The sequence below is a fragment of the Dipodomys spectabilis genome, unplaced genomic scaffold, assembly GCF_019054845.1.
Source record: "Dipodomys spectabilis isolate Male_0828 unplaced genomic scaffold, ASM1905484v1 ptg000019l, whole genome shotgun sequence".
NCBI lineage: Eukaryota > Metazoa > Chordata > Mammalia > Rodentia > Heteromyidae > Dipodomys > Dipodomys spectabilis.
In genome coordinates this window covers 20341448-20353700 of record NW_024870696.1, presented here as the reverse complement: position 1 = coordinate 20353700, position 12253 = coordinate 20341448, and the positions used below count along the sequence as shown (strand labels likewise).

Genomic DNA, 12253 nt, shown 5'->3' with positions numbered 1-12253 from the left:
GGGACAGGGGGAATTTTCGCAAGCAAGCAGGACAGACCCAGAGAGGCTGTGAGGTCAGAATGTTAATACAGAGGAGCTTTCCCTTTTCATGTTTTCATGCTGCTCTGTAGTCGTCACATTAGCCACAAAACAGTTAGGAAGTGATTTGACTCTCTACAGAACCCGTAATGATTTCTATACCAGTGTGGCACCATCTGCTTGTAGCACAAGAAAAGCAACCTTAGAACAATGTTGAGAGGCAGTATGTATACATGTGTTACATCTGAGTTACATGGGCTCATCTCTGGGGAAGAATGATCCAAGACTCTTACCCAGCGATGCCTTGTCTTTGGAACACTTTTGAGAAGAGGGTGAAGGTAAGAGGGACCCAGGGATGTCTTTCTCAGAAGTCTTTCCTGATAGGTGGGTGTTCACCATGCAGTGATTTAGGTGACCCCTTCCACTAGGGAGAAACTTTGAGCCTTAACTTGTGACGTGAACAAGAGTTGCCCATGAATCAGATTCTGCAAGGACTCAGAGTAGCTTTCTAGTCCAATGCACTGAATTGTCAACTAAGATTGATGGTTAGTTTTAATTCTCTGTTATTACTGTTTAGAAAAAGAAGGATTAATGTGATCCTATGAATTAAGCCGCTCCTCAGTTCATAAAGTTGTTCAAAATGTGCTCAGGAAACTAATTGAAAATAATGCTTGGTTATTGTTTTAAAGAAAGAGTCGCTGGACACTGGGCAGATGACTTTGACTTCGGCCCAACTCAAGTACTTGGAGATTTGCCTGAAGGAAGCAGAAGAAAAGGCGAAAGCTTTAACCGAACAGGTAAAACCTGCACGGGGGCTGGACATATAGGTTCTTCAGTCACAGGATGGAAAGTGAATCTCTGACATATTTTAGCCTCTGTCTTGGGGGCTTCCATATGTACTTGGACACACACTCACACACACACACACACACACACATACACTTCCCTTACATACATGTTATGCTCACAAGCTTAAGCATACACCATGCAGGAGCATGCACACATATACACACATGTATGCACACACATATGTGCACATATAACCATCCTTGTAAACCTAACAGGACTTATTTTAGCCTATATGGAACTTTTCAGCCTTAAACTTTTTTCCACATTTACATCTTCTTTGATTATTATTATTATTATTATTTTGGTCATTCACCACAAACCATGTAATCCTGATTACAGTGCGTGGTTTTCCTAAGAAAGGCGCATCAGCATTTATAAAGAAACAAGCCCAAGACACATAGGGATGACACAGAATAATTTTGGTAAGCTATCTGAAGACAGCTTACTTGGAAGAGTGATTCTCAAACATTCACTTCCTTCTTGGAGTCTGAAGACTCTCGGAAGCCAGGCAGGTCACAGAGTGGAGCTTGGCTTGCGTCATCAGCCTGGGCACTGTCAGAGTGGCCGGTGCCTGTCATGGGCCGCAGATCGCTGACCTCAGACATGGCGGCTGTAGCTAGCAGAAAAGCCCAGATGGGAGAGCTGAGCCATTTCCCAATGACATTAGTAGTGAACTATATGTCATTACCCCCACCCCACACCTGCTTCTCCAAGCTGGATTCCAGCCCAGGGCCCAGGGCCACCAACACTCACTGTTAGTGAAAGTCAGTGGAGAGAACAGGAAAGAGGAGACCTCAGTATAGCAGCATGCTTGATTAATTTCCCAAGGACTGGTATAGACTGTTGAGAAAATAGTGTCTGCACTCCTTAGAATATTTTTTCATTTTCTTTAAGTAGTAGTACAAAGGGGTTTCAAGTCAGCACCGTTTGTAAGTACACTGCATCTTGATCCATTGGTCTACGTCCCTCCCAGTAACAGTGTGTATTCCAGCTTCTTGGTAATCATTTTGTGAGGCTGTGAGATATTGTTCAGGGGAGTTGCACATTGGACTCCTCCCCACCCCCCCTGCATATATCATATACCATTTTCCATTAGCGTTTGACAAGATTTTTCTGCAGGAACTAGGGGAAAGAGGTAGTTTGTATTGTGAGAAAAGAGCTCCAGTTTGCATGCAGTGGAGTACGTGCCGATTGTTCTTTGTGCCTGACACAAAGAAGTAGATTCATTCTCCTTTCAACTTACAAAAAAATAAATAAATGTGTCCTTAACTTTAGGGTGTGTTTATTGTTTGTCACTAAATGTGACTGATGCTAGGGCTCACCAGGGGATGTTTGTCTATTAATAAAAGTATGTAGCTTTTTAAAGAAAGTTTCCATCTCAGGTCCGCGTCATGGCTCAGGACTGCCAACTGATTTTTATGTTTGTTTTCTCTGAACCAGACAAAAGCAAACCTCAATCTGTGGCAGAATTACGAATTTCACAAAAAATAATGACGATACAAAGGAGGGAGTAACAATGCTCGATAGGAAATGGACTCATTACCTTACTCATGTAACTGTAACCCCTCGGCACAGTATCTTTACAATAAAAATATATATTTAAAATAGTGATGATGGACTTTAGCCACCATTTCAAAGCATGCATACACACACACACACACACACACACACAGACAGACACCTAAGAATTTAAGAGCTTCCAATCTGGGAAGGATTTTTGCATGACTGACTAAAGTAAGCATTCCCTATGCTGAGACATAGGTTTATTTTTTTATACTTGAATGATTTCTATGATTTCTTATTCAAATAAGTCAAATTCCTTAAAAAAATGAAATACAAATAGCCCCTAATATTTAGTACCCTTAACTGTATGGCCCTTTTCCACAACCCCAGACAATTAGATGTACTTGTTCAACTTTTTTAGCAGATTAAGTATATGAAATGGAAGTTGGATTTCATTCAACTTCTTTGTACCTTTGGGTAGCAAGATGGATATACAGAGTCTTCTCTCACAAAATAGCTCAAGGACAACAGAATCGCTAAAAGTGGATATTTTCTCGACTTCAACATGAAGTTCACAATAACATTGTGTTTAAGGGCTTTGTGTCTTAATGTACTAAAATACAATTCTGGAAGTTTCAGATTTGCATAACTGAGTGAATTTAATTAGAAGTTGGCAATGATTTGAGCAAAAGGAAAATATGATGTTGAAAAGCGTATTGCAGGCATTTTCAATATTGCATTTTTAATTAAGTTGGACATTTTGTTAGACTTGGCTGCCTCCTCTGCTACTGTTGGAACAGATCAACCAGGTTTCAAAGGATTTAACCCTGAGATTTTTTTTTTCTTCCCAAGTTTTTAGTCTAGTCTTACCCTTGAAGAGATAAAAAAGGGTAATAAGCAGCAGCATGTGGCCTATTTTCAAATTTAAATCTCTGTTTTAAAAACAGATAGGGAAAGCACACAAGTGACCTTTCGTAAGAATGTTAGCTAGAACAGTTCAGAATGGAACAGAACGGATGTCTGTCACCAACAATCAAGCATTTGTCCACTGGGTGCCACTGTCTTCCTTGACAGTTTCTACCATTAAGCAACAGCAGAGAAAGATATAGATATATATTTATCACTAACAAAGATGACTCTGTGTACGTGTGTGTGTGTGTGTGTGTGTGTGTGTGTATACACCTCTGTGAGTGAATGTTTTCATCTGCATCTGTTAAGACTCCTTTATATGTCATTAATTTAGGATTTGTTATAAGCATGCTAGAATTGCTAGCTGGCTTTTACCAATAACTCAAGTAATGTACGTTGCTGTTCTGTGGCTTAACACTGGCCCAGGTGGACAGACAGGGCTGAAAGGGCAGAAGAAATGACAAGTCAAAGGTTGGTGTTGGAACAAAGGAGTGGAGGCTCACAGTGTTGCCAACCAGTGGACCTTGTCTCTGAGAAAGGGGAAATGTTTGTCGTTCTCCAAAGTCTACCTCTTGGCTTTGCTTTTTCAAGAACACAGAATGAACTCTGAAATGGGAAGTACAGGTCCTGTTGTTGTCATCTACATTAAGCAACTGTGGGTCTCATGCCTCAGTTTACTTAAACTGCTTTTTCTTCGTGAAAAAGAGGGAAAAGAAAAAAACCATAAGGAAATCAGGAGATTGTGGTCACCTTCCCCAGGTGAGATCAGCAGTCAACTCTGGCTATCCATTATCCTCTATTGCTCTGGAGTCATGTCACTATTGTCAATATAAAAGAAACACTAGAGCAGGATGCTTTCCAATTAAGACATATAATTTAAACTTGTCAAGGCTGTGAACGAAATCACTAGACACTTCAGCTGGAGCAGAAAGGATGACTAGATTCCAGCTCAGGTCCTGGGTTATCATAACTCCAAATGTCTCCACAATTGATGTGAAAAAAAAAATACCTGATTATATTTCTTTTTTTTTTGTCGGTCATGGGGCTTGAACTCTGGGCCTGGGCGCTGTCCCTCAGCTCTTCAGCTCAAGGCGAGCGCTCTACCACTTGAGCTACAGCACCACTTCCGGTTTTCTGGTGGTTTATTGGAGATAAGAGTCTCACGGTCTCTCCTGCCCCGGCTGGCTTTGAACCGCGATCCTCAGATCTCAGCCTCCTGAGTAGCTAGGATTACAGGCGTGAGCCACCAGCGCCCAGCTCTGATTATATTTCTTATAGGTTAAACTCAGTGAGAAGAAAACCACATTCCTGGGAATGAGTAGTAGATAAAGAAAAGGATAGGCAACGAGGAAGAACATTAAAAGTGTTAAGAATGTGAAGAGAGCCAGACGCCAGTGGCCCACGCCTGAATCCTAGCTACTGAGGAGGCTGAGATCTGAGGATCAAGGTTTGAAGCTAGCCCGGGGAAGGAAAGTCCGTGGGACTCTTATCTCTCATAAAACCACCAGAAAATCTGAAGTGGAGCTGTGGCTCAATGTGGTAGAGTGCAAGCCTTGAGCGGAAAAAGCTCAGGGACAGCACCGGCCTACACTCTGAGTTCAAGCCCGTGACCACCACCACCAACAACAACAAAAGGAAAGGAAAGAAGAAAAGTACCATTTTTTTGGGAGATGCTCATAAAAAGTAGCTTATGCCTTTGTGCTAGCTTCTATTACCAATAGATGTAGGAAGATCTGGTGATTGTCATTTAGGGCCACACAAGTAAATTGACCCTATGGCTTTTCTACGGAGCCAGATTCTAAGAAAATGCCAAGCAAACCAGGAGTTTCACAATGCAGCATGAACGCAGACAGCCCCAGGACAGAGTTCAGCAGGCGACATTCCTGCGAGCCAGAGTTTCCCCCACTTACCAAGGCCTTCTGGTTTTCCTGCGCCCAGCTAGAAAACCCAGGCTTTTTTTTCCCTACTATTCTGTTTGCAAGCCTTAGGTTGTTGGGCATTTCACTCCATGCCTCTAGCTACTGTTGTGTCTAAGAGGAGCAGATAAACATACTACTATTATGGGATAATCGTCAGACTTCTGATGAGATAGGTAACGGTGCCTTGGTAGATGCTATGATCTGCAAAAGGGTGTCAACTCAAAAACCATGCCTTGCAATCTAACCTCCAATATCAAGACATTTGAAGGTAGGGTGCTTGGAAGGTGGTGAGATCATGAGGGTGGAGGGCTGGTGCATTTACCAGAGGCCTGAGAGAGCACCTTTGCCGCTTCCACATGTGGACAGAGAAAGAAGGTGAGCCAGGCTAGCTGGGCTCTTACTAGACACCAGATCTTTGGCACCTTGGTTGTGACTCACAAGAACCATAAGACATAGATTTCTACTCAGTATATGACATTTTGTCCTATCAGCCCAGATGGACTGTACTGAAGGGTCTCAATGGACCTTCAGTCAGGATCCAATTTATCTTGACTCTCATCCATGTCTTAAGAGAAATGTATCATCCTTTCCATGTCTTGGGCCACAGAAATTATTCACAGATCCATTCAACCACAAAAATGGTGGTGGTGGTGGTGTGTGTGTGTATGTGTGTATGGTATATGTGTATAGGTATGTGTAAGGAATTTCTTTCCTTACTGGTGTCTCCCAAAACATTGGCAAGCTGGCACAGGTCCTATGACAGCCATTATTACCTTACTCTCATAGTCTTAAGTCTTTCTGTTGGTGAAGCTTCCCTTCCTGCCTGCCTCCTTCCTGCCTGCCTCCTCCCTGAGTCACGCTCCTTTCTCTGGGTCTTCCAGTCCGCTTTCTCTTCTATTCTCAGCTCTTCATTTGGTATAATGTCAGTTCACGCTTTAATCGCGTTTTTCATTCAACACCCCACGAGGCTTCTGTGTGTCTGTCCTTGCAGGTTCTATGGTTTTCCCCAGACAAGCCGCGCTGGTGTCAGGTCACCTCAGGGTTTTCCCTGGTAAGCTGGACAGAGGTGTTTTCCCCTCATTCTTCCACCAAGACAGGAATCCACTCGTACCTCTGCCAAAAGGATTCATTTGGGACACTTATGGGTGCGCAACTAGGAAAATGCTCATGCATATGAACTATGCTGTAAGGACTAGTGGGGAAGAGATTTCTGGAGGTAGGAAGCCAGGTGGGAAACTGACCTTTTGGTTCCCAAGCATCCTTTCTGCCAGATGGAAATGAGATAGAAACATGGCACAGTAAGGGGCCTCTTGATGATCTTTGATGGGCATAAAATACGTTTAATCCTGTGGCTTCCATAGAGGTGATCGTGGGATTGGTGAAACCCAGAGATTGATGATCCCAAGAACAGAAAGAACTTTCAATAGGACCAAACGTAATAGTTTTGTTTCTTATTTTTTAAATTAAGATTTAGGATCTAATTTTAGGGAAAACATACCTATTTTTTTCTCACTTCTTACTGTTGGCCCATATTTGTATAATTTTGGCCAGTAAGATCGACATTTTCTAAGGCCCTAAACAAAACCGGCAATGGGGCATTCCTGTATCTTTATTGTCCCATTTGCTTGACCAGTTAGGACATTTGCAAAGGAAATTCCTTTCCCTCTTTCTCTTTCCTGGGATCTCCTGCCTAGCTCTTCCTTATCTTAAAAAATAATAGAAGTAGAAGAAGAATGGGGCAGGGGTGGTGGTGGCTGCATTAGCTTCCTACAGGAATGCACGTCTGGAAGCAGGCTCAGCATTGTAACTGTTGGACAGTGAGTAGGGAATTAGCATTTCTTAGGCACCAGTGTTCCAGGTACTGAGCTGAGCTGTGTACACCTTGCATTTGAGCCACGCCATAACCCTGTGAGAGGCAGTTACTACCATCTCCATTTACTAGTGAAGACAAGGAGACTCGACATTGATATGTTCCCAAGCCATGTGGTCAGTAAATAGTGAATTGGACATTAGAAGTGGACTTTTTTTTTAAAATTCAGTGCCTACTCCTAAGAATCATAAAATAATGTTCCTGAGAATTTACCACACGAAATCCTGAAGAGTGTATTAGACAGATTTCTAGACTCTCCCCTAGCGGTTTCTGATTCAGTGACTCTAAAATCAAACTTTTTAGACTCTAGGCCCAAACATCAAGATTTGTACATGTCATTTTCCAGCCTATGAAGGGCAGAGAAAGGAGATTTATTACATGGTGGCTTTGGAAAGACAGCGCATGGACATGTCACCAGCCATCTTTGGAGTACAGATGTTAGGTTATAGGTTTAGGTAGACAGGGAATGGACACAGGAGGGGAGATGTGTGCATGGTTATTCAGTGCTCCTGAGGAAAGGATGGCTTGGTTAGCTGCTATTTTAGTCCTTGTTTTGGGTAGCTTTCGGGGATGCTGGGTCATGGTCACCCCTGGTCAAGATAAGCAAGTCTGTCTTTGTCTGGTGGGTAGTCTGTGTTGAAGAAGCTCTACTGATCCTTAGGGAGCAATTTCAGTTCCTGTAAAGCTGTTATTGATCCACGGTAAGTCCTGTTCTTCCCAGATTCCAAGGTGATTGCAAAATGACTGCAGGAGAAATGGCCTAGAGCAGGGACACATACAAAATGGTGGCAGGTGTGTCCGGCTTTTCTGCTGTTTCCTTAGTCAGTTGGTAGGCCCAACAAAAGCTGCTTTTCTGTATCTCTTCCAGATCTGGTGTATGGTTTAAGAATTTGCATATCTAACAAGATCTCATCTAGTTGAAGCACCAGATGTTAACCCAGACCCTTAGGCTGAAGTTCCTTTTCTCTGTGTTCCCCAGCAGCAAGGAGCAAATCGCTTTGGATTCTGTTTGGGGATATAAAACAGACACCACCAACAAGGAAGGCAGATTGAATTTTCCCTCACACAAAGCAAGTCTAAGCCAGCCCATGCCGGGAAGCTGGATAGCTCCAGGAGACTTGAACTTGGTCTCTTTGACTTCTCCTACATGGCTTCCCTCTTCAGTAGAACAACAGAGTCCAGCAGCCCCATGTTTTAGGCAGCACTGGGAAGGAAGAGGCTCCCGCAGGATGGGGTGGGCCAAGGAATTTTTTAGAAATCTCAATAACCAGTTCCTGTAGGTCACTGACCACTTCCATTTGCGTAAGATCTGAGAAATACAGTTACATACCTGGGCACAAGTATGAGGGTTTCTCTTTCTCATTAAGAAAGTAAGAGCGGACATTTGTTGGACGAATAGCTATCTCTGCCTCTCTTTACCAAGCCCTTGACCAGATTTGTTTGCATAGAAAGTTTATCCTAGTGACGTCCATGCTCCTTGGGGTGGGGAGATTCATCTTCCCCCCACTAGCTATTCCTGAGAGAACTAGTTCACCATGGAATCATCTTGACACGTTTATACTGTCTTATTCCTGAGCGCTAAGTAAGTAATTATTTTCTAGGGTCCGTATCAGTGTAACATTAGTGGACATTGCTGTGTGGAAGTGTCTGTCATCAGACTGGTGCCTGGAAAATGTGTGTTGTTGGGTGTCCTTCGTGTAGAAAGATGCATTCGTTTCAGCATCTCAGACTGAGGTGGTATTTTCTTTGATGTCTCGGTGCTCTACCACTTGAGCCATACCTCCATCCAGCTATTTTGCTGTTTAGTTGGAGATGGAGTCTTAGGGACTTTTCAGCCAGGGCTGGCTTCAACGTGTGATCCTCATATCTCAGCCTCCAGCGTAGCTAGGATTGCAGGCACCAGTCATTGTTGCTCGGCTGGAGACCCTTTTAAGGCAGGAAAGATAGAGGTAGCTCTGAGAACCCTGTGGTCCAGTTTATAGTCTCAGTCTCAGCCAGGACAGAAAGCCAAGTGACAAGAGTTGGGCAGGGATGAATGGGGACAAATAATCTGTGATCTTTATTTAAAGAAAAAGCTGTAAGCGCATGTTGTGAGAATGGCTGAGAACATTAAAGCAAACCTGAGAGGAAGCGACAAAGATAGAAAGGAAAAGCCCAGGGTCTGCCCTGACTCTCAGCTCTAATGCTGCTGTCTGCAAGAACCCAGTCTGAGGCCCTAATGGCTTTGAAGGCCATTCAATGTCAAGACTGTGACCAAGCTATCTATCACAGAGGGTGCTGTGCTTTGTTTATTTGCTTGCTTGCCCCCCAACCCCTAAGCAGTGCACTCATTCGGTTCCCAAGCATTGACTGAGGCCCGGCCATGCATCCAGCACTGTGCTGAGAGATAGGAACAGGGCACAGAACAAGGCAGGCAGGATCCGGACTTGTAGAGCTGATATTCTCGTGAGAGGACACAGACAACAAACAAGCCTGAGAGCACACAGGGCTCCCTGGGGTCTTGAATTCTTTGCTAGGCCTCAATGAGAAGTGTCTGCTGTGGGTCAGTGCTGGGTCTTTGGGTAGCCATTAGGCTCTGGTCTTTGGGAAAGTAGGCATTGTAGCTCTGTGTGTGTGTGTGTGTGTGTGTGTGTGTGTGTGTGTGTTGTGTGCTCTATTGGATTTGGGGGGATATTTTTTTCTTTGGTTTGTATTTTCTTTTTGAGTGCTACCTCCTCATTTAGGTGTTTTTTTTTTTAAATGAGTATATATTAATTGTACCAAGGGATGATACTTCACGTGATTATATTGTCCATCAATCAGTAACCTCTTCTGTATTTCTGTTTCAACAGCTTTCAGCACGTTGTCTTGTGCCACCTTCATCCGCAGACACAGTGGGCTTCTATATTCTAATGACTCCTACCGCCGTTCTCTTTTCCCCTTTTCCCTGTCCCTCATTCCCCAGTCTTTAAATCCTGATACACACACACACACACACACACACACACACACACACACACACACACACACACACACACAATCACACAATGCTTGTTGTTCTGAACCCAACTTACTTTAACACAATGATCTCTAGCTTTATCCATTTCCTTTCAAACACCATAATTTTATTCTTCTTTATGGCTAAGTAATACTCCACTATGTATATACACCACGTCTTCTTCATCCATTCATCATGGAAGGTCATGTAGGCTCATACCATAGCTTGGCTATTATGAATAATGCAGCAATAAACATGGGTGTGCAGGTGTCTCTGTAGTACCCTGACTTACAATCTTTTGGATATATGCCTGGGAATGGTATCCCTAGATCATATGACCATGATTAGTTTTTGTCCTTTGAGTAACCTCCATGCAGCTTTCCGTTACTCTATTGGTTTTGAAAGCTTAGGCAAGGTAATACCTCAGATTGCTCAAGGTTCTTGGGACACCAAGGGTTTCCAAAAAGGGATAGGATTCTCCTTTATAGTACTTCTTTAGCCATAAGACTATGTCATAAGCCACAAAACAGAGTTAAACAACAGCTGGCGAGGTGGAAAGAAACATCCCAGTAGCAGAACAGGGAAGATTCTGACAGTTTACATTCTCTTGGGACTTGTAATGACTTCTCCAGGCATATCTGTGTGTGCGATTATAAAGCTTGGACAAGAAGCAAAGAAAACCCAAGGAAGTAGTGGGTTATGTTTGACTATCATAACTAAGAACTTATTAATTCTGGCTGGGATGTCTCTCAGGGGCAAAATGCTCACCTAGCAAGTGCCATGCCCTGGATTGGACCCCCAGACCAAAAACAAAAGAGAGAGAAAAAGAAAAAAAAACTTAAATTATTATATGTCTCTATCCCTACAGGAAGTTACCACTATTTTCTTCCTTGCATCCCTCTGTCCACTTGTATTATCTTTAGAAGGGAAATTGATGGCTGGTAAATTTTTAGATACTGGAAGTATGTACTGAGTGGTAAAAGTTGATGTGATGGCTACTGAGATGGCCCCCAAATGTTCCGGCTCTTCTTTATTGTTCACATGCAACAGTGGGCTCCTTGATGTCAAGTTTACTTGAAGTAAATAATGTGCCCTTGGTAGGAGTATTTATTTCTGCAAACTCTCAGAAATTATGCTTGATATGCCAGACTGCGATCATGAGATTTTTGTGAATGAGTTTTTGTTTTCTGGTCTATTTTGAAGTCGACTTTAATGCCATAAAAATCACAAGCAGTCTGTTTGGCCTGGAATGGGGTTCTTTGTTATCATAAAACTTACTTATCAGTAACTTTATTAAGCAGTTTGGTTAGTCAGAGTTCTGATGGACTTTTATAGCCAGAGTTCCCTCTTTAATTACCCCATCCCACCACCCCCCCCCCCCAAAAAAAAAGAAAGAAAGAAAAGCTTCCCATTCAAGCAGATGTCTATCTTCATTCATGCTACGGGGTTATTGGGCATAATTTGGAGACGAGAAGGGAAAATTTTCAGGCTGGTGAAGAGAAGTGTTTTGAATTGAGTTAAGCACAATGACAAGCCTCTGTTGTTGCAGGCTGGGTGTGTTGGACTGCCGGCTAGTTATGTAACCAAAGACTTCCTTTTGCTTGTAAATGTCAAGATCAAACAGAGGTCAGTTTTAAATAGCTGACTGGTGCTAATTAATGTAATGTTCCTGTATATAAAAAAACAAATGGCCTTGTTCCTTAGAAGATTGTGATAAGAGCTGCTGTCATCTTTCTGCGTGGGTTTATATCTTATTTTCTTGTGTGGCATTCACATCTTTCTGGATGGGTTTATATCTTCTTTTCTTCTGTGGCATTCACATACATTTTCTTTATAAGGTTTTCTCTGAGAAGCCACATTCATTTTCATTTTTCTTTCTGTTTCTAAGTAAAATAGGAAGTGAATGTCTGTCTTGATGGATTTTGTGATTTTTGTCCCGCTATAACAAAAGACCTGAAGGTTGGTACTCCATAAAGAAATGAGGGTTATTTAGCTCACAGTGGTAGAGATTCATAAGAAAACTGCCAGCATCTGCTTGGCCTGGAAGTGGGACTTAGAGTAGTAAATTGAATCTCAGTGGCAAGAATCTAGATAACAAGCTATTCCTGGGTGAATTCTCCACACCTAGAAGATCCAACTCCCTCCTATAAGGAAGAACTAATCATTCATAACCCCTATATTTAAATTCTACCAGACTCCCCCCCTCTT

At 42.7% G+C, this 12253-nt stretch overlaps 1 protein-coding gene across 1 annotated transcript in view; it reads left to right on the top strand.

The window, feature by feature from the left end:
* The first annotated feature begins 272 nt into the window (after window positions 1-272).
* Ccdc192 (coiled-coil domain containing 192) overlaps window positions 273-12253 on the top strand; it is a 137506-nt gene continuing 125525 nt past the window's right edge. The window contains exons 1-2 of the mRNA XM_042674650.1: window positions 273-356; window positions 708-815. Coding sequence (XP_042530584.1) covers window positions 294-356; window positions 708-815 — 171 coding nt within the window. The 5' untranslated portion in view covers window positions 273-293. The remainder of the gene's footprint in view (window positions 357-707; window positions 816-12253) is intronic.